Genomic DNA, 18,299 nt, shown 5'->3' on the forward strand with positions numbered 1-18,299 from the left:
CTCCGCTACCGCGGGGCGGGCCGGAACTTTTATGCATAGGAACTGATTTACACAGTAGAGTGTTGCTGGCCGGCGTCAAGGAGAATAGGGTGCCCTCCTCTTCCTCTCACCGTCGCCGCCGCGGAGCGGAGCCGTGCAGATCAGATCGAGGAGCGCGGTTACCGGGAGGGCTGGGTCTATGGTCGCTCCGCGGGCCGCTCCGCCGGCTGGTGCTTTTTTATCAGGGCAAGCTGTGTTCCATGGCAGGGAACTTTTGGCAGAGCTCCCACTAGTAAGTGATCTTCCGTCTTCTTGTCCGGGGCTGGCTCTTGGGGGTGCTGTGTGGACGGGGCCTGCGACTCCCCTTGGCCTGGATCCCGGCCCATGTCCCGAGCGCCGCGGAGTCTCCCGGGAAGCGGCGGCGGCCGGAAGCGTGATGAGCTTTTTTCGGACGACTCCCCTCACCCCGCCCCCTGGCCGGGTTTCGTTGGGGGGAAAATCTCTTGCGGGGAGGGAAGGGGGTTCAGTCTCCGGAGAAGGAAGGTTCGGGAGTTGAACTTCTAATTCTTGGTTTAGCTAGGCCGGGGGGTGGTGGGGGGAAGGAGGAGCGGAGCCGGTGAGGGTTGGGATGGGATGGGCACAGGTATGGGAAATGTGACACAGTGTAGAACTGTGAGGCTGGCTCTTCAGGACAGTTGTGGTTCGCTTTTGCCTGGTATTTCTAAAGTTGGTCGGCATCGTAATCTTTTGTCATTCATCTTCTGTCTTGTGCGGATTTAATATTACTCCGAGGAGAGGAGGGAGTCAGGCTTGTTTCTGCTCATGAACCGCTTTCTGCCACTACCTTAAACCTAGATAGAGTTTTATGTTTGTAAGGTGTAGGACAACTGCTCTCAACATTTGTCCATTTCGTTAGTCTGTGTCTCATATTTTGTTTTAAAAGTGTATTTTCCAGGGACATTGCCAATATCTTTAACGTTTTTTCATGAATTTTTGTTTCTGTCAGTACCATGGAAGAGCTAGAGTAATATTGAAAACATTTCTCCCTAAATACATCTGTTTAAGCAGGTAGGAAGGTGGGTGATAGGACTAGTTGAACTTTGGGTAGGCTGTACACTGTATACTTGAAAGATGAACAGAACCTTATAAAGATGATATCTTAGTGTAAATAATTTTTAATGTTAAGAGAGCATTAGTAACTAAATTTTGAGTGCGAAGAAGATGGATTCCTATATTGTTCATTCGGTTTTTTAGCCTTTTGCACTAGAAAAAAGAAACAATGGGCTTTGAAAAGCAGGTTTTCTTCTTGCTATAAGTGATCCTGTGGAGATGTGATGCTATAGAAGCTTCACTTCTGATCATATTTTTATTTTGCACTGTGTTCATTCACTGAAATATTTGCTTGGGCAAAATTAAAATATGGAAAATTTCGGTAGTGAAGAATAGGTATTCTGGAAAACTTTGAAAGAAGCTGAGAGAATTGACAGGTAGCTAGCTGTTGATTATCAGAAGTTACAGCCCTTTTTCAACTTAAAAAAAGAAAAGATCCTGCCCCCTTTTGATAAGCATTTTCATTATGCTTTCATTTACTGTCGGCTTATCAAAAGGGGGCCAGGATCTATTTTATAAAACCAACTGTTTTTTCACTTTTCAAATATAAAATACTATAATATTAAATGTGCTTTTTTGGAAAACTGTCCTTGCCTCCCAATTCAAATAGCCCTGAAGGAAGGAGCCACTTTGTCTTACTCAGATCCCTTGAGAATCATGGAGTCCCTCATCTGCAAAAGGTGACAAATATGAAAGACAAGACAATCAATTCAGTAAAAACAAAAAGATTATGAAAGCCATTGTTTTAGGTGATTTTGGTGAAAGAGGAAAATTGACATGAAATATGCTGTTTTCATGGCTTTAAATTGCCCATTTTAACATTTCTGCTATGAGCATGACAATTTTTTTTCTTAGTAACATATGAAATAATGGTGAGTCTTACAATCAGTGTAATCTTTTTTTTTTTTTAATAAATTCTTTTACTTATTTATTTTTGGCTGCATTGGGTCTTCGTTGCTGAGCGAGGGCTTTCTCTAGCTGTGGCGAGCGGGGGCTACTCTTTATTGTAGTCCATGGGCTTCTCATTGCGGTGGCTTCTCTTGTTGCGGAGCACGGGCTCTATGTGCGCGGGCTTCAGTAGTTGTGGCGCACGGGCTCTAGAGTGCAGGCTCAGTAGTTGTGGTGCACGGGCTTAGCTGCTCCACGGCAAGTGGGATCTCCCCAGACCAGGGCTTGAACCTGCATTGGCAGGCAGATTCTTAACCACTGTGCCACCAGGGAAACCCAATCAGTGTAATCTTAAATTTGGTGATATGTGGTGTTAATTGGTTTATCTTCCATACTGCATGCTGTGAGGAAAAATTTTAAATATTTGTGAAATTTATCTTTTTAAAAACATAAAATGACTGTGGAGAAGAAATTGATAATTCTGGAACAGAGAGAATCCTAGTATTTTCCAGAAAGTTAAAGTAGAACACAACACATTCTTTGATCGTGATGCAGTAAAGCTAGAAGGACACTAAACATTTGCTGGTCGACTGACGACTGACGTAATGAACAGGTAACAAAAATTAAAACTACAAAAGCAACTCTGGATACTTTATTGTATCAAAGGAAATTGAAAACAGTTACATATTATCTAGGAAATAACATAATGAGATCAATATATATTCATGTCTATAGGAGGTGGTAAAGCCAAATTTATAAGAAAACATCTTGAATAACTGAAAAAGAATAAAAATTAAATATTTTACTTAAGAGTATTAAAAGGAAACAGTGAAATAAACCTATGGAAAGCAGACTTAATAAAGTTAACACTGATATTAATATATTAAAAGGGAAAAAATAGTCAGAAATTATAAGAGCTGGTTCTTTGGAAGGGAAAACCAAAACGGTAGACTAAACTATGCTAGCTGAATAAAGGAAAAAAGGGACGATACAGAAATACAAAATTAGGAATGAGAAAAGTAAATAATCGCAGATATACCTTTGGGTTATCTCCATTTTCAAAATAAATTTGAAAGCCAAAACAAAGTTACCAGAAAGTTACTACTTTGTTTTTTTTTTTTTTTTTTTTTGCGGTACGCGGGCCTCTCCCTGCTGTGGCCTCTCCCGTTGCGGAGCACAGGCTCCGGATGCTCAGGCTCCGGATGCGCAGGCTCAGCGGCCATGGCTCACGGGCCCAGCCGCTCCGCAGCATGTGGGATCCTCCCGGACCGGGGCACGAACCCGCGACCCCTGCATCGGCAGGCGGACCCTCAACCACTGCGCCACCAGGGAAGCCCCCATACCAGTTTTTAATCACTCAATTTTATGTTTTAAAATAGCATCTCAGAGACTTCCCTGGTGGTCCAGTGGTTAAGAGTCCACGCTCCCAATGGAGAGGGCCTGGGTTCGATCCCTGGTCAGGGAACTAGATCCTGCATGCCACAACTAAAAAGATCCCGCATGCTGCAATGAAGATCTTGCATGCTGCAACAAAGATCCCGTGTGCGGCAGCTGAGACCTGGTGCAGCCAAATAAAAACTAAAAAAAAAAAAAAAAAAAAGGATGGCATAGGAACAAGAAAAACAAATTAAAAATAGGAAATTATAAAGAAGATCCACATATAATGACAGAATTATATTTCTTGAAATTCTTTGGTGACGTTTGGATAACCATTTAACAAAACATTTAGCTGGATCCCTACTCTACCCTGTATTAAATTCCAGATTGATCACAAATTGAAAGAAAAAAGCCTTAAGGTTATTAGAAAATATGAGGGAATTTTGTTTTTAAATCATTTTGTGTCAGGGAAGGCCTTCCCATGTGTGACAAACACAAAATCAAAGTAAAATATAGATTTGAATAAATACGTGATTCAGATTTCTGCATTGCAAATCATTAAATACTGAGAGATCATGCTAAACTTGGGGAATGTCTAGAGCATATTTGACAAAGAAATGATTCTTTTATCCATAATGCACAAATTTTAGATCATAAGATTATCTTAATCATAAAATGATGACCATCCCATTAGAAAAATGGTCATGTTAGAGTTACGATGTACGAACTATATTTGACCAATAAAGGCATGGAGAAATGTTTAACCTTAGAAGTAAATTAAAAAAAAAACAGTGAGATACTAATTTGCCTTTAAGTTGTAAAGTATTTAAAAGATTGGCAGTGACCTGTAGGGTTAAGTATTTTAAGACACCCTTATGTGTCACTCCTCTGAATGGAAATTGGTGTGGAAGGCAAGCTGACAATGCATATCAAAATTACCAGCAAAACTGACCCATTAGTTCTAGGAAATGATTCCAAATATTAATCAAATACACAAGGGTGAATTACAAAGATGTTCATTAAAGCATTACTTGTAATAGTGAAAAAGATAACTTACATGCCCATCAACAGGAATTAACTAAATAAATAATGATCCATCCATAATGCTGTGCAGCAATTTAAAAGGATGCTGAATAACAAATTCATTGATGTAAAACTTCCAATACATACTGAGTGACAAAAGCATGATGCAGAATATTTTGGGGGATCACGTCAATTACATGTCTGTTTAAAAATAGACTAGACTAGGCAGGAGGTGGAGGCTATTGGTAAAATAAATTTTGAAGCAGCTTTTTTTTTTTTTTTGGTACGCGGGCCTCTCACTGTTGTGGCCTCTCCCGTTGCGGAGCACAGGCTCCGGACGCGCAGGCTCAGCGGCCATGGCTCACGGGCCCAGCCGCTCCGTGGCATGTGGGATCTTCCCAGACCGGGGCACGAACCCGTGTCCCCTGCATCGGCAGGTGAACTCTCAACCACTGCGCCACCAGGGAAGCCCTGAAGCAGCTTTTAACATGATTGGAACTTGTGAAGTAGGAATATTACTCTAGTTACTCATGAACATCTGAGAGAAGATATACTTCAAATCTAAGGCATCGTCAGTCAGTGTCAGTTTCACCATTATTTATCACTAAGAAAGTGTAAACATTACTGCCCATTAAAATGCTAGGCATCACTGAAGATGCATCTTGATTTCAGTCTTAAAGTCAATGAAATACACTATAATAGTGACAGAGGTCGGGTGGGGAGAGATAGACTGAGAAGGAAGAGAGAAAAGATTAGAGCAGAATTTTTTCAGGGCATATTTACATTTATTAGTTAGGTAATTCTCAGTGTCAGAGTTTCAAGAAATGTGAAAAATATTGTCTTTCAAGGTTACTTGTATTTTGTACTTCTCAGAATATTAACAACCTCTTCAATCTTAGAATATTTCCTGTAACTTTGTTAGTTGATTTTCTGTAGGATGTCTGAATCTTTGCTTTTTCTAGTTTGCAGTGGATTTTGGATAAACAAGATCTGTTGAAGGAACGCCAGAAGGACTTAAAGTTTCTCTCAGAAGAAGAGTATTGGAAATTACAGATATTTTTTACAAATGGTAAAGTTTTTCTTTAATTGGTTGAATTGGTACAGTTGGTTACCTGTGAATTAAAATGTTTTTCTGTAGTAATTTGTGATGAGCTGTTTTAATCCCTACCTTACATTTTTATTTACATGTGTATTCTTTTTACAACTTATATATCTTTTTTTAAAGTGATTTAAAGTCTTTTGTGAATCTGACGTGTCAGAGACACTCAAGATGGTCTAAAAATATTAATCTCCCTAAGCTTTATAATGCATCATTAAACCTAATTTAAGATTGGCTAAAGCAAAGTACTTTGAGGATAAATGATTCTTTGGATTGACATCCTGTATTGGTCACTCCTATCTTACAAGTTTGCTTTGGATGGAAGAGTTTTAGAGTTAAAAGATCCTTGCTCTGCCACATGGTAACTTTGTCACAGGATCTTTCTCACCCTCAGTTCACTTCTATGCAAACCTACCTCTCTGTTGTTTTGAGGATTCATTTTGGGTTTTTTATAAACTTTATTAAGCAGTAGTTATAATGCTAATAGGGGTCTAATAATAGTAATAATATGAAGAGCATTGAAAATACTTGGAAGATAGAGGGGAAATACCTATCATTCAACCTCCTTGATTCAAGAATAGATTTTACTATGAGGCAGTTTCTGTTTTTTTGTTATTGTTTATGCATACCTATATATTTTTTAACAAATTTGCAATCCTAGTACTAGACCACTGTGATCCAAGTAGAGCTTTATAGCATGTGAAGGTTTTTCTCTTTGTTAAAAATGAATATAGTCATGATTTAACTGCATTGAAGTTATTGTTAAATGTTAATATAATGATTTCAGAAATACATTTAACTTTACTATTTTTCTTTTAGTTATCCAAGCATTAGGTGAACATCTTAAATTAAGACAACAAGTTATTGCCACTGCTACGGTCTATTTCAAGAGATTCTATGCCAGGTAGGGCTGTGTTATTTTGGAAATATGTTAATGCTTATTTGAAACTCTTATCTAATGTTGATGAACCTTATATAAGTGAATCGTGTGTTTGCCATAGAGTTGTCCTGATTTTTTTCCATATAAATGTTTTCTATATGAATTCTATTTTCATATGTGTTTTTCTGTATGAATGACATTTAACTTTGTTTAATCATATTTTAGGTATTCTCTGAAGAGTATAGATCCTGTATTAATGGCTCCTACATGTGTGTTTTTGGCATCCAAAGTAGAGGTATGAAATAATTTTCTTTTTTTTTTAAATTAATTAATTAATTTATTTATTTTTGGCTCTGTTGGGTCTTCATTGCTGCGCGCGGACTTTCTTTAGTTGCAGCGAGCAGGGGCTACTCTTCATTGTGGTGTGTGGGCTTCTCACTGCGGTGGCTTCTTTTGTTGTGGAGCACGGGCTCTAGGCGTGCGGACTTCAGTAGTTGTGGCTCGTGGGCTCCAGAGCGCAGGCTTACTCATTGTGGCACATGGGCTTAGTTGCTCCACAGCATATGGGATCTTCCTGGACCAGGGCTCGAACCCATGTCCCCAGCATTGGCAGGCTGATTCTTAACCACTGCGCCACCAGGGAAGTCCTAGTTTTCTGTTCTTTATCAAAGTATAGTCAACGTGTATTGGTTAATCTGCCCCAGTTTTCACATTAACTGTGTAAAAATAATAACGGTGATTTATATAAAATATTGAAATTTATACAAAATCAAAGAAATATATACATATTTCTGTATATTCAATTAACAAACACTTATGTAGCATTTTACTATGTACCATGTGCTATTCTGACTCCTCTTACAAATTATGACTTAATCCTCATAACAGACTATGGGCTACATAGTTGTAATCTCATTTTATAAGTGAGGAAACTTAGACACAAAGAAATGAAGTTCACATAGCTGATAATTGACAGAGCCAGTATTTAAACCCTGGGAGTCTAGTTCCTAATCCCATGCTCTTAACTGCTTTGCTTTTCTGCCTCTGAGACATTTATTGTTTGGCAGTAAGAAGTATTCCATGAATGCCACAGCTTGTCTACTATAACCTGAGAATGTTCTTCCGTCTCCTTCATATGCTTCCTGTGTTCTGCTGTCTTCCCTTCCTGCCTCCTGATGATTGGCTGCCTAGCAAGCCATAGGGAAAGCAAGAGGGAAAGCAAGGATTGGGGTGGCTATAGCAATATATGTTCTAACGAGGAATGGTTTGGGTAGTGAGGGTTGAGAAATTAGGTGAGGGAGAGAAGAGAGATGGGAACTTGCAGCTGAGACCAAATCTCTGCTCACCTTATTTACCTTTTTAGTATTTTTGAGAGAGCTCAGCTAAATCCAGATAATAATAGCCGATATTATTAACTGGTCTTCATAATAATCCGTGTAATCTTCAGTAATATGAATCCTTTGTATTATATTTCTATTTTTAGATGATGTCTTCAGATTAGTAATTGTATTCCTGAATATTAATTGTAATTTAATTGTAAGTGGTAATTTAAGGAGGCAGAACCAGCTCTGTTGTTTTTAAGTTCTTTAATGGAAAAGAAGGTGTTTATAAAAGGCCCGTATTATGGGGTGGCTTTTCCAAATATTACCATGTAATTTTATGTATCTGAAGGACAACCAGTGTGAGAAACCAAGACAAAATCTTTATAAACTTCTACTCTTGTAGATTAACTTGGAGTTTTAATTTGTCTTATGTGTTAAATATCTTTTGTTACGTGATTTACTGAATAGAAACCTATTTTATGATTTATTAGGTGAAAGTTTTTCCTTTAAGAATTTGGGGTAAAGAATTATTCCTGGAAAGAGATGTATCCTTTCATATTTGGTTATACCATTTTTTAAAATCTTTAACTATGACCAAATCTTTCTGTGTTTTGTCCAGTTGTGTGAGAATTGTATTGAAATGGCATTTAAGAAGATGTCTCAGGCATTTAATTTTCAGTATCAGTTATTATGGTGTGAGGTTTAAATGTAAATATAAATACATACACAGGCATACATATCCCCCACCCCCCACAAACACACACAGTTAGATAAGGATTCAGGTTGAAGGTTTTTGAACAGACTGTATTCAGTTTAGTTTCTTCTGTTGGCTAAGGAACCAATTCTTGATTTTTCAGCTTTAAAAATTAAGGCTTTGGAGAAATTCCTAGTGGTTCAGTGGTTGGGACTCCACACTCTCACTGCCAAGGACCTGGGTTCGATCCCTGGTCAGGGAACTAAGATCCTACAGGCCACACCACACCGCACGGCCAAAAAAAAAAAAAAAAAAAGAAGCCTTTAATAACTTTATAAGGTTAATCAAATTAAACGAGACTGTATGTAAGGTGGATCACCTCATAAATTTTTGTTATTTTTACAGTGGCAGTATATTAAGTTCAAAGAGGAAATGGGAACTGACATCCGAAGTCTTATGCTAATCATTCTTGTCTTCCTGTTCCAAAAAGAAAAACAATTGTTTGTACGGTCTTTTGAGTTCTTTTGGTGTTATTAAAGTTTATTTTCTTCAGATATTCAACTGTTTTATTATTAAATTCCCTGAAGTACCTGTTTGTTAGTCCAGGTTCAACTGAAAGGAAGCATACTTAATACTTATTCTGGCAACTAAGTATAGAATCTAAAAACTCTTGGAAACTAATTTAAGTGCAGAAAACTGGCACTGTCACTTTAGGGTCTGGTTTCTAATTTGGTATCTTCCAATAATATTAAATTATAAAATTATTTAAGCATTTGTGTTAAAGTGTAGTACTTTTAAGGAAAGGTCATAAATTTAGAGATTTAAGTACATCATTCCTCAGGTAGCTAACTGCAAACATCGGAGGAACATAGGAAATGCTCTGTTTTGAATAGACCTCAGATATACTTAGGTTCATTGGGTTACTATGTACCTAATCTTGTTTACTTTTCTTTTTCTAGGAATTTGGAGTAGTCTCAAATACAAGATTGATTTCTGCTGCTACTTCTGTATGTAAGTGCAAAAAATATATCCTGCTTTAAGATTGTAATTCTAAAGAAAGCTCCATAGGACATAGATGTTTTTCAGTTTATGAGACCTATGAGAGATTAGTTGGGTCTATTCAATCTCCTGAGGTGAGATCACCTTTATGCCTAATGTATTTGGTTAAAAATTTTAAAATACAAAAAATTTTAAAACCACTTAAAGTATTATCTCTAAGACATTACTTTTTTTTTTTTTTTTGGTGGTATGCGGGCCTCTCACTGTTGTGGCCTCTCCCGTTGCGGAGCACAGGCTCCGGATGCGCAGGCTCAGTGGCCGTGGCTCACGGGCTCAGCCGCTCCGCAGCATGTGGGATCTTCCCGGACCGGGGCACGAACCTGTGTCCCCTGCATCGGCAGGCGACTCTCAACCACTGCGCCACCAGGGAAGCCCTAAGACGTTATTTTTAATGCTAAAAACGGGTAGTAACTATTGAGCCAAAAACATCAACTCTGTGGCTCTTAATTTTATAATAAGGTTAAGAAAGAATTTTTATTTTTCAATTTTATTGTACTTTATTGCTTCATAATAACTAGCTATTGTGTCATTCTTGTGGGTGAAATAAACTATTTCTTTAGCAATTGTAATTATGTCTTTGATGGGGATTGCGTTTTTTCCCTCTTTATGGAAAAATATGGCACAGAAAAATATTCTGACTCTTTAGTCCGTAGAGCTGATTCTAAGCACCAGTTCTGTCTCTAAGCAGCAGCTGTATAACCTTGAACAAGTTGCTTTACCTGTTGGCCTTAGTTCTTTACCTACAAACATGGGGTTTACGTGCCTATGAATCATGGCATTAAAGGAAATAACATTGTAAAGTAGCAATCGTAAAGTATTGTACACAAGGTAATAATATTATGCTGTGTTCCATCTTCATAGGTTAAGCAAAAAGATATCACCTAACAAAAGATAATTAAAATTATTATTTTTTACTTCTGTGATCTTACACAGAAGAGGCAGAGGCATTTTGTATTAAGTTTCTGAGCCAGAATTTCGTGTTTTTGGGGTCATTTCCCTTTCTGAAAGGAGTGTAATAATCTAATTCAATCTTTTTCATGTCATATCTTATTTTGAGGATAGAAGAGTAATAATCAGTTTTGCCATAGAATTTAATATGTCAAATATATCCCATTGGTGAAGTATTGAATTGCCCTCTGGAAAATCAAAATTATTAAAAAAATTGAAAAATGACTGCAAGGAAATGTACCAGAATGTTAGCAGTGCTCATCTCTGAGTAGATTATAGGTGCCTTATTTTCTTCTTACTTTAGTCTCTGTTTTCCAGATTTTTTAGAAGGTGTATATTTTTGAAAATGTAAAATACCTATTACCAAGGTTTGTTTTTTATTTCTCATGCAAAGGCTAAAAGGCACACTCATATTCATTTTACCAATGAATAGGGAACTTTATGGTAGACTATTTTACTTATTTCATAAATTTTACAGTGTATTATATTGCCCAGACAGCTTAGTTTTCAAATTTCAGCCCCAGTGCTTTTGACATGACAAATTAAGCAAAATATAATCTCTCTGCTATATGAGGATATTAATAACATCTATGTCATACGGTTGTTGTGAGGATCAAATAAATTAATATCAATAAAGCTCTTAGAACCGTGCTTTGTTCAGTGTGTTAGTTTGCTAGGGCAGCCATAACAAAATGCCAGAGCCTGCGTGGTTTAAACAACAACAGTTTCTTTTCTCATGGTTTTGGAAGCTGGAAGTCCAAGATCAGGGTGTCAACAAGTTAAGTTTCCTGAGGCCTCTCTCCCTGGCTTGCAGATGGCTGCCTTACTGCTGTGTCCTCTTTTGGCTCTTTCTCTGTGTGTGTGCATCCTTAGTGTTTCTTCCCTTTGTAAGGATACCAGTCCTGTAGAATTAAGGCCCCATGCTTATGACCTCATTTAACCTTAATTGCCTCTTTAAAGGCCCTGTCTCAAAATAACAGCCACATTGGGGGTTAGGGCTTCAACATGTAAATTTGGCGGGTGTGGGGGGCGATAATTCAATTCATAATACTCAGTAAACTAGCGGTTACTATCATTGTCATCAACAACAGCATCATTATCACTGGAAAACACCATACTGGATGCAGTGGTGGATATAAAAACAAAGAATTTAAGGACAAGAAAATAAGACATCAATATACAAATATTAATACAGAAGAAACTAAGTGGCATAAGAGAGTAACAGAGGATGTAATGAATGTTTTGAGTGGGAAAAGTTGATTTGTTAGATGAATCCAAAAAGGCTTAAATAGAATTTGGTGAAGAAAGAATGATATTTGAGGCTTCATACCTGGGCATTGGGAGGTGAAGGTGGTACTGGAAGAGGAGAATGAGTTGGTTCTGAAAAGAATTAGATTTACTCTTCAACATTCTGAGTGTAAATGTATCAGTAGAACATCCTCTTAGAAATGTGAAGCCAGTGATAGAAATTTGAGACTTGATACCTTTTAAGAAAGAGAGCTGCATAGTGTCTTTTGCTGCATAGAAGATGTATACCAAATAAAAAAACCAGACCTTTGGGTTTGTGATCAGGCAGGAAACATACAAGGTGGACCTAGAGCATCTTATAGTGCCAATAAGTAAGTAAGTACTCAAAAAAAAACACAAAACAGGGCTTCCCTGGTGGTGCAGTGGTTTAGAGTCCACCTGCCGATGCAGGGGATACGGGTTCGTGCCCCGGTCCGGGAAGATCCCACATGCCATGGAGCAGCTAGGCCCGTGAGCCATGGCCGCTGAGCCTGCACGTCCGGAGCCTGTGCTCCGCAACGGCAGAGGCCACAACAGTGAGAGGCCCGCGTACCGCAACAAACAAACAAACAAAACCAAAAAAAAAGACCCAAAACCAAACCCCTCATTAATGGGGGTATGTCGAAGACATATAGGAGCCAACTGAAAGAGCTTTCAATGGCCAAAGCTGGAAGAATTTGAGCAACAAAATAAAAAAGAATAATACTGCATTATAACCCAAAGTATAACCCAAGTATAAAATAAATATTCATGCATCCATACTGATATAAATAAATGATAGTGTAAATAAATAAATGGGGGGGAGACAAATCTCCCATACAGAAGAATTTCAAATAATTTATATAGCTAACTCCCCCCTCAAGTAGAGGAAGCATAAATTCCTACTCCTTAGGTGTTGGCTATGCATAGTGACTTTTCTTCTAATGTGTATATTATGAAAGAAGGTGGGAGTATAATTTTACAGTGGAGAAACCTGACAAGCACTATCTCAGCCAGGTGATCAAAGTCAGTATCAACAATGATAAATGACATTAATAGTATGTACTTTTGCTGTAATATAATGAAATGGCACTTCACCTCTGTGGTCTTCTTTCTGAAAACCCCAAACCCTGGTCCAGTCATTAAACATCAGATTCCAATAGGGAATCAACCCACGGAATACTTGACTGGTTCTCCTAAAAACTGTTAAAGTCATCAAAGATAAGTTATGTCTGAAAAACTGTCACAGCATACAGAACCTAAGGAGACATGACAAGTAAATGTAATGTGGCGTCCTGAAAGAGAGCCTAAAACAGAAAAAGGACATTAGGTTAAAAACTAAGGAGATCAGAATAAATTATGGATTTTAGTTAGTAATAATGTATCTATCTTAGTTCATTAATTATAATAAATGTACCATACTAATGTAACATGTTAATAACAGGATTCTGGGTGAGGGGGCGTCTTGGTCTGCTTCAGCTGCTATAGCAAAACACCAAAGTCTGGGTGGCTTAAACAAGACATTTATTTCTCACAGTTCTGGAGGCTGGGAAGTCCAAGATCAAAGTGCCTGCCTTGATCAGTTCCTTGATTGGCCATGATTAGCTTCCTGGCCTCCAGACAGCCTCCCTCTCAGTGAGTTCTTACATGGCAGCCTACTCAAGAGTCTTACTTTTAAAAAGTAGAGGCATATAATTTGGTAGAGGTTTCATTTGTTTTGCTTTTAAGGGAAATTTGAGCATATTAGTAAGTGATAGGACAGATTTATTGGAGGAGGAATGGTTAAAGGTGCAAAGGAAAAATGTTGACTGTCAGTTGAGTAGATGAAAGCAAATGTACAAGTGGTAGGGGTAGCAATAGAGAGGAGAGATGCATTTTCCTCCAGGTCAGAAGAAAAGGATTAGGAAGTAGAAAATCAAAACGCAGAGCAATTTTATCATGGAATAGGAGAGAAGTTGACAGCATCAGGTAAAATCTAATTCAGTAAGTTAGGTGTCAAGGTCCAGGGGTTAGGGATGTAGATTTGCTTTGTATACAGAGATAATTTTACCTTGTTAATTGGTTAACATTATGTAAGTACCTGTTTTGCTTGTACACTTCATATCTTGCTTACATTAAATGGATTTGTGGGGACTTTCCTGGTGGTCCAGTGGTTAAGACTCTGTGCTTCCACGGCAGGGGTGCAGGTTCAATCCCTGGTTGGGGAACTAAGATCCTGCTGCCATGCAGCATGGCCAAAAAATAAAAAAATTATAAAGGGGGGGGATTTGTAAAACTCAGTAACCTTGATGGGTACATTTTTAAATTAACTAAAAGGAGAGGAAAGGAAAGGTTAAGTAGACATTTCCTAATGTCAAGTTTAAATGGCTTAGGTTTCAAATCTTGGCAAATGTTACCTATCTAAATTAGCTGTTAGAATAGTTAATTCCTACCATTTTTGAGGAGATAGAGGATTAATTAACAGTTTTTTCGTTTGTACTTTCTTAGTGACTAAGAGTGTGTGTGTATATATTTGTGTGTGGTTTGAAGAAAGTCCTAGAGACCTTTGCACATATATTCATGATTTTATTAAAATATGTCTTTTGGTAAAGAAATACCTATTATAAAAAGCTTAGAAAGTTCAGATTAGTAAAAATCCTTAAATCTCAGAGATAACTACTGTTAACATTTTTTGGTTGTATTATCCTTCCAATATTTATATATATAGTTGACCCTTGAACAACACAGGGGTTCGAGGTGCTGACCCCCTGACCCTCTGCAAAGTTGGAAAATCTACATATACAACCTTGGTTCATGTAGTACCTATTTATTGGAAAAATTGGTGTATGCGTGGACATGCATAGTTCAAACCTGTGTTGTTCAAGGGTCAACTGTATATATTTACAAATATAAACATATATATATATATATATATATATACTTGTGAACACATATATAACCCATGTTCCTTTTAAGCTAAATTACTAAATAGAGCAATACCATTCTAGAGCTGGAAAGATTTTAGAAATGATAAAAGCCAGTGGTTTTTTTTCCATTTCCTTTCGTTTTTAAGCAGCAGAACTCTTTCTTAATATATTAAATATATCATTGAAACTCTCTAATTGTAATATAGATGGGGACCTAGGGCTTCTTGGCACTCAGTCTTTCCCCTTGCCTGAAAACAAAAAAATCTGCATCCCTAATCATATTCAAGAGCTCCTACTAAAAATTAAAAATGATTTAGCTCTACCTCTAATATTTTACATTGTATTAAAGAAGTTTTGTGTTTATTCACTCCCCATTTTCTCAGTTTAAGTTTTTTTTTTTTTTTTCTGCAGTGAAAACTAGATTTTCATATGCCTTTCCAAAGGAATTTCCTTATAGGATGAATCATGTAAGTATATTGTAAAAAATAAAACTACTTGTTAAAGCTGTATGTAAACTGGCAACATTTTATATTAAAATAAACTGAATAGTCTCCTAGAAATGGCAGTTTCAGAGTCTACGAGAATATGGATTTTATTTCTAAATTAAAGCTAAAGTGCTTCTGCCATTTAAAAAAATACTTTGTAGCAGTGGTTATCAACCCTGGGTGCCCATTAAATCACGTTGGGAGCTTTTTTAATAATACTGATGTCAGGGCCTCTCTGGATCAACTAAATCAGAATTTTCAGGCTTGAAACCTGGACACTGGTATTTTCTAAAGCTCCCAGGTGGGCTACTAATGTGCAGCTGGGGTTGAGAATTACTATAATGGAACAGAATGAAAAACATACTTGAAATTTTACATTATTTTAGAAGATGCATTTCTATTGCTATTTTAATAGGCATGTTTTTCTTTTTCCACCTTGCAAGGGATTTTTTCATTCTATTTAAATTGTATTTTTGTTTCATTTTCAGTATTCTCTTCTATTATTAATTTGTAATATAACAAAAATAACAGTTAAGTAGAGATAATTACATTTTTGCATTTGTTGAGTGGGAAGTATATTGGAAAATCTGAAGCTTATACAGGATTATTTTAAATAAAAATAAGTAATAAGAATACTTACATGAGGCCGGCTTTTCCTTACAAGGATTAAAATGTTTCATAATCACAGTTGCATGCATTGTATAACAAGTAATTGTTTATAGCATATGTTCATTCTGATATAAGCTATTGTGTTTTCTTGATTTAAAAAAATTTTAGCAAAAATTTTTGATAAATCCTAATTACATTCTTATGTTAGACTAAGTAGACTCATCTAATTTGGTTTCATGTTGACATTTATAATCTTTTTTTTAACAGATATTAGAATGTGAATTCTATCTTTTAGAATTAATGGTAAGTATATTTCTTCCTTGTGATTAATAGAGTAAAACTTACTTTCAAATTTAGTGAAGTCATAAATTTAAAGAAATAATTGTAGGGAGGTGCATTTTAAAACCACCCAAGTGATATGTGATGGTAAATCATAGTACCTAGTGGCATCATCACCTATATGCTCTTGGAAGCCTGTAAAATAGTTTGTATATACTACTTAGGATGGGAAATTTATTCTGTTCTATAGTAACTATAATAAGAGGATTACAAGCAAACCAGTCAGGACATTAAACCACTGTAAATTATTTGCACAATTTGTGTATGTGTGTGGTGTTATTTAAAGATAGATTATGTCTTTGGCAGAATTCTGCTCCTCCAGTTGGGAATTACGGATTTATAGGCTAATAAGAGGTTTCAGTGTGTTGCAGATGTGACACTTTGAGTCTCTAAGGGAATGGATGCTGACTGACTGCCAACCGATTTACCAAGGTATATTTCAGAGAGAGCACTGCCTTCACTATTACAGTAGAGTTTAGGGCTGCCATACTGCTTGCTTAAGACAATAAGAGGGAAGCAAGCATGAGTTAGAAAAATACATTTTGAAATACACAATTAAAAATCAGTTGGGTAATGGTAAGGTTTTTGTGTTATAATAAATCTGTTTTTATACATACACATTTTTTAAACTGTTTCTAGGATTGTTGCTTGATAGTGTATCATCCTTATAGACCTTTGCTCCAGTATGTGCAGGACATGGGCCAAGAAGACATGTTGCTTCCCCTTGCATGGTAATTAGAACAGAAGTTATTCATAGTGTAACATGTTATTAGCTAGGAAGGTTGACAATTAAATATGAAGTTTAGTATTTTTAAAGTAATTAAACTAGTGCCCCAAGATATTTTATGTTGAGTGAAATATCTGCTTGTTGAATTCTAATAACTATACTGGTATAAATGCTAAAATGATAGATCTTTAAATTATCTATTTGATGAATATTTCCAATAAAATTTGATTCTTATGAAAAACACTGTTTACATGAAAATTAAGATTGTTATCTTTAAATTATAATGGAAAAGAATATGAAAAAGAATGTAAATATATGTATAACTGAATCACTGTGTTGTACAGTAGAAATTAACACAACATTGATTTCAACTATATTTCCGTAAAATAAATTAAATGTTATCTTTAAAATAATCAGAATATTTTTGGTGGTATTCAACATATATATTAATTCATTGTATAATTTCTGGTTTCCTATCTGATTTTCTAATTTTTGGAAAATTAGAAAAATGTTTATCTTATATTAAAATTTATTGTGAGGTTTTAAAATTTTAAATATATTTAGCTGTAATTTTATTCATTAAAATATGCTTATTCATTGTCACATTCATGTATCCATCTTTTTCCTTTGTTGTTCACCTTTGTATCTGTGTTACGGTAATATAAAAGAGATATAAATATATACAGATATGGGAAATCTGGCCCTCTCTGGAGGGTAATGTACAGTCATATGAGGTAGTTCTGCTTTCAGTAATAATATGATTTACATTTCTATAGGAGGATAGTGAATGATACCTACAGAACGGATCTTTGCCTACTGTATCCTCCTTTCATGATAGCTTTAGGTATGTAAATGTGGTATACCTTTAGCAGCTAAATTGTTGTATACCTATTTAGGTCATCCTAAAAGAAATTTCACCCTATTGTACTTTATGTTTTTATGTTCCTTGAAGTAATAGACTATTCCTTGCATGTGAACTTTCAATAATATGAACTGCAACTATCACAAATCAGGATTATTGTCCCCCCACCCCCCTTTTTTGGTAAGTTTTTTTTTGAAATCGTTTAAAATAATTTTAACCAGTGTCTGAATAGAACATTTTTGTTTGTTTAGCGGGAGAAGTTTGGAATTAAGCCTTCTAATACTAGTTGTAACTTATATAAATTAACTAGGTCTTTTATTTCCTGAGCCCAATTAGGTCCTCAGCAGTCAAGTAAAGGAGCCTTTTGTGGTCCTTAATGCCTTGCTAGAGGGAAAGTTAGCCACCATTCTATTATCTGTGGAAGGCAGTACTGTCATGAGTTAGAACAGATGGTCCTAGGTTTAAACTTTTCTTTCTTTACAATTGTGGGAAAATTATCTAACCTTTCTGAGTTTGTTTCCTTAATTGTAAAATTGGGGGAGGGTACTAAAAACTCAGTATAGTGTTGTTACAAGAATTAAACGAGTTATCTTTTAAATAATGCTTGCCATATGTTAGGCACTTGTTAGTTTCTATTCCCTTTCTGTCTTGTATTCATTTCTATGACTCTGTCTTCTTGGTTTTCCCCCTATTCTTTTACCAGTCCAGACTAATTTTTGTTGGTTT

The 18,299-nt window shown here is 36.3% G+C and overlaps 2 protein-coding genes across 3 annotated transcripts in view; one reads left to right on the top strand and one right to left on the bottom strand.

Moving 5' to 3' along the window:
- CCNC (cyclin C) overlaps positions 1-18,299 on the top strand; it is a 24,105-nt gene continuing 5,806 nt past the window's right edge. The window contains exons 1-9 of one of the 2 annotated variants that reach the window (XM_060167501.1): positions 1-271; positions 5,340-5,446; positions 6,296-6,380; positions 6,582-6,651; positions 9,332-9,383; positions 14,963-15,018; positions 15,913-15,948; positions 16,624-16,715; positions 17,488-17,555. In XM_060167501.1, coding sequence (XP_060023484.1) covers positions 240-271; positions 5,340-5,446; positions 6,296-6,380; positions 6,582-6,651; positions 9,332-9,383; positions 14,963-15,018; positions 15,913-15,948; positions 16,624-16,715; positions 17,488-17,555 — 598 coding nt within the window. In that variant the 5' untranslated portion in view covers positions 1-239. The remainder of the gene's footprint in view (positions 272-5,339; positions 5,447-6,295; positions 6,381-6,581; positions 6,652-9,331; positions 9,384-14,962; positions 15,019-15,912; positions 15,949-16,623; positions 16,716-17,487; positions 17,556-18,299) is intronic. The other variant, XM_060167500.1, reaches the window with a different exon arrangement.
- TSTD3 (thiosulfate sulfurtransferase like domain containing 3) overlaps positions 6,712-18,299 on the bottom strand; it is a 25,168-nt gene continuing 13,580 nt past the window's right edge. The window contains exon 5 of the transcript XR_009543770.1: positions 6,712-7,072. The gene's annotated coding sequence lies outside the window, so the exon portion shown is untranslated. The remainder of the gene's footprint in view (positions 7,073-18,299) is intronic.

This window comes from Lagenorhynchus albirostris, chromosome 12 (assembly GCF_949774975.1).
Source record: "Lagenorhynchus albirostris chromosome 12, mLagAlb1.1, whole genome shotgun sequence".
Lineage (NCBI taxonomy): Eukaryota > Metazoa > Chordata > Mammalia > Artiodactyla > Delphinidae > Lagenorhynchus > Lagenorhynchus albirostris.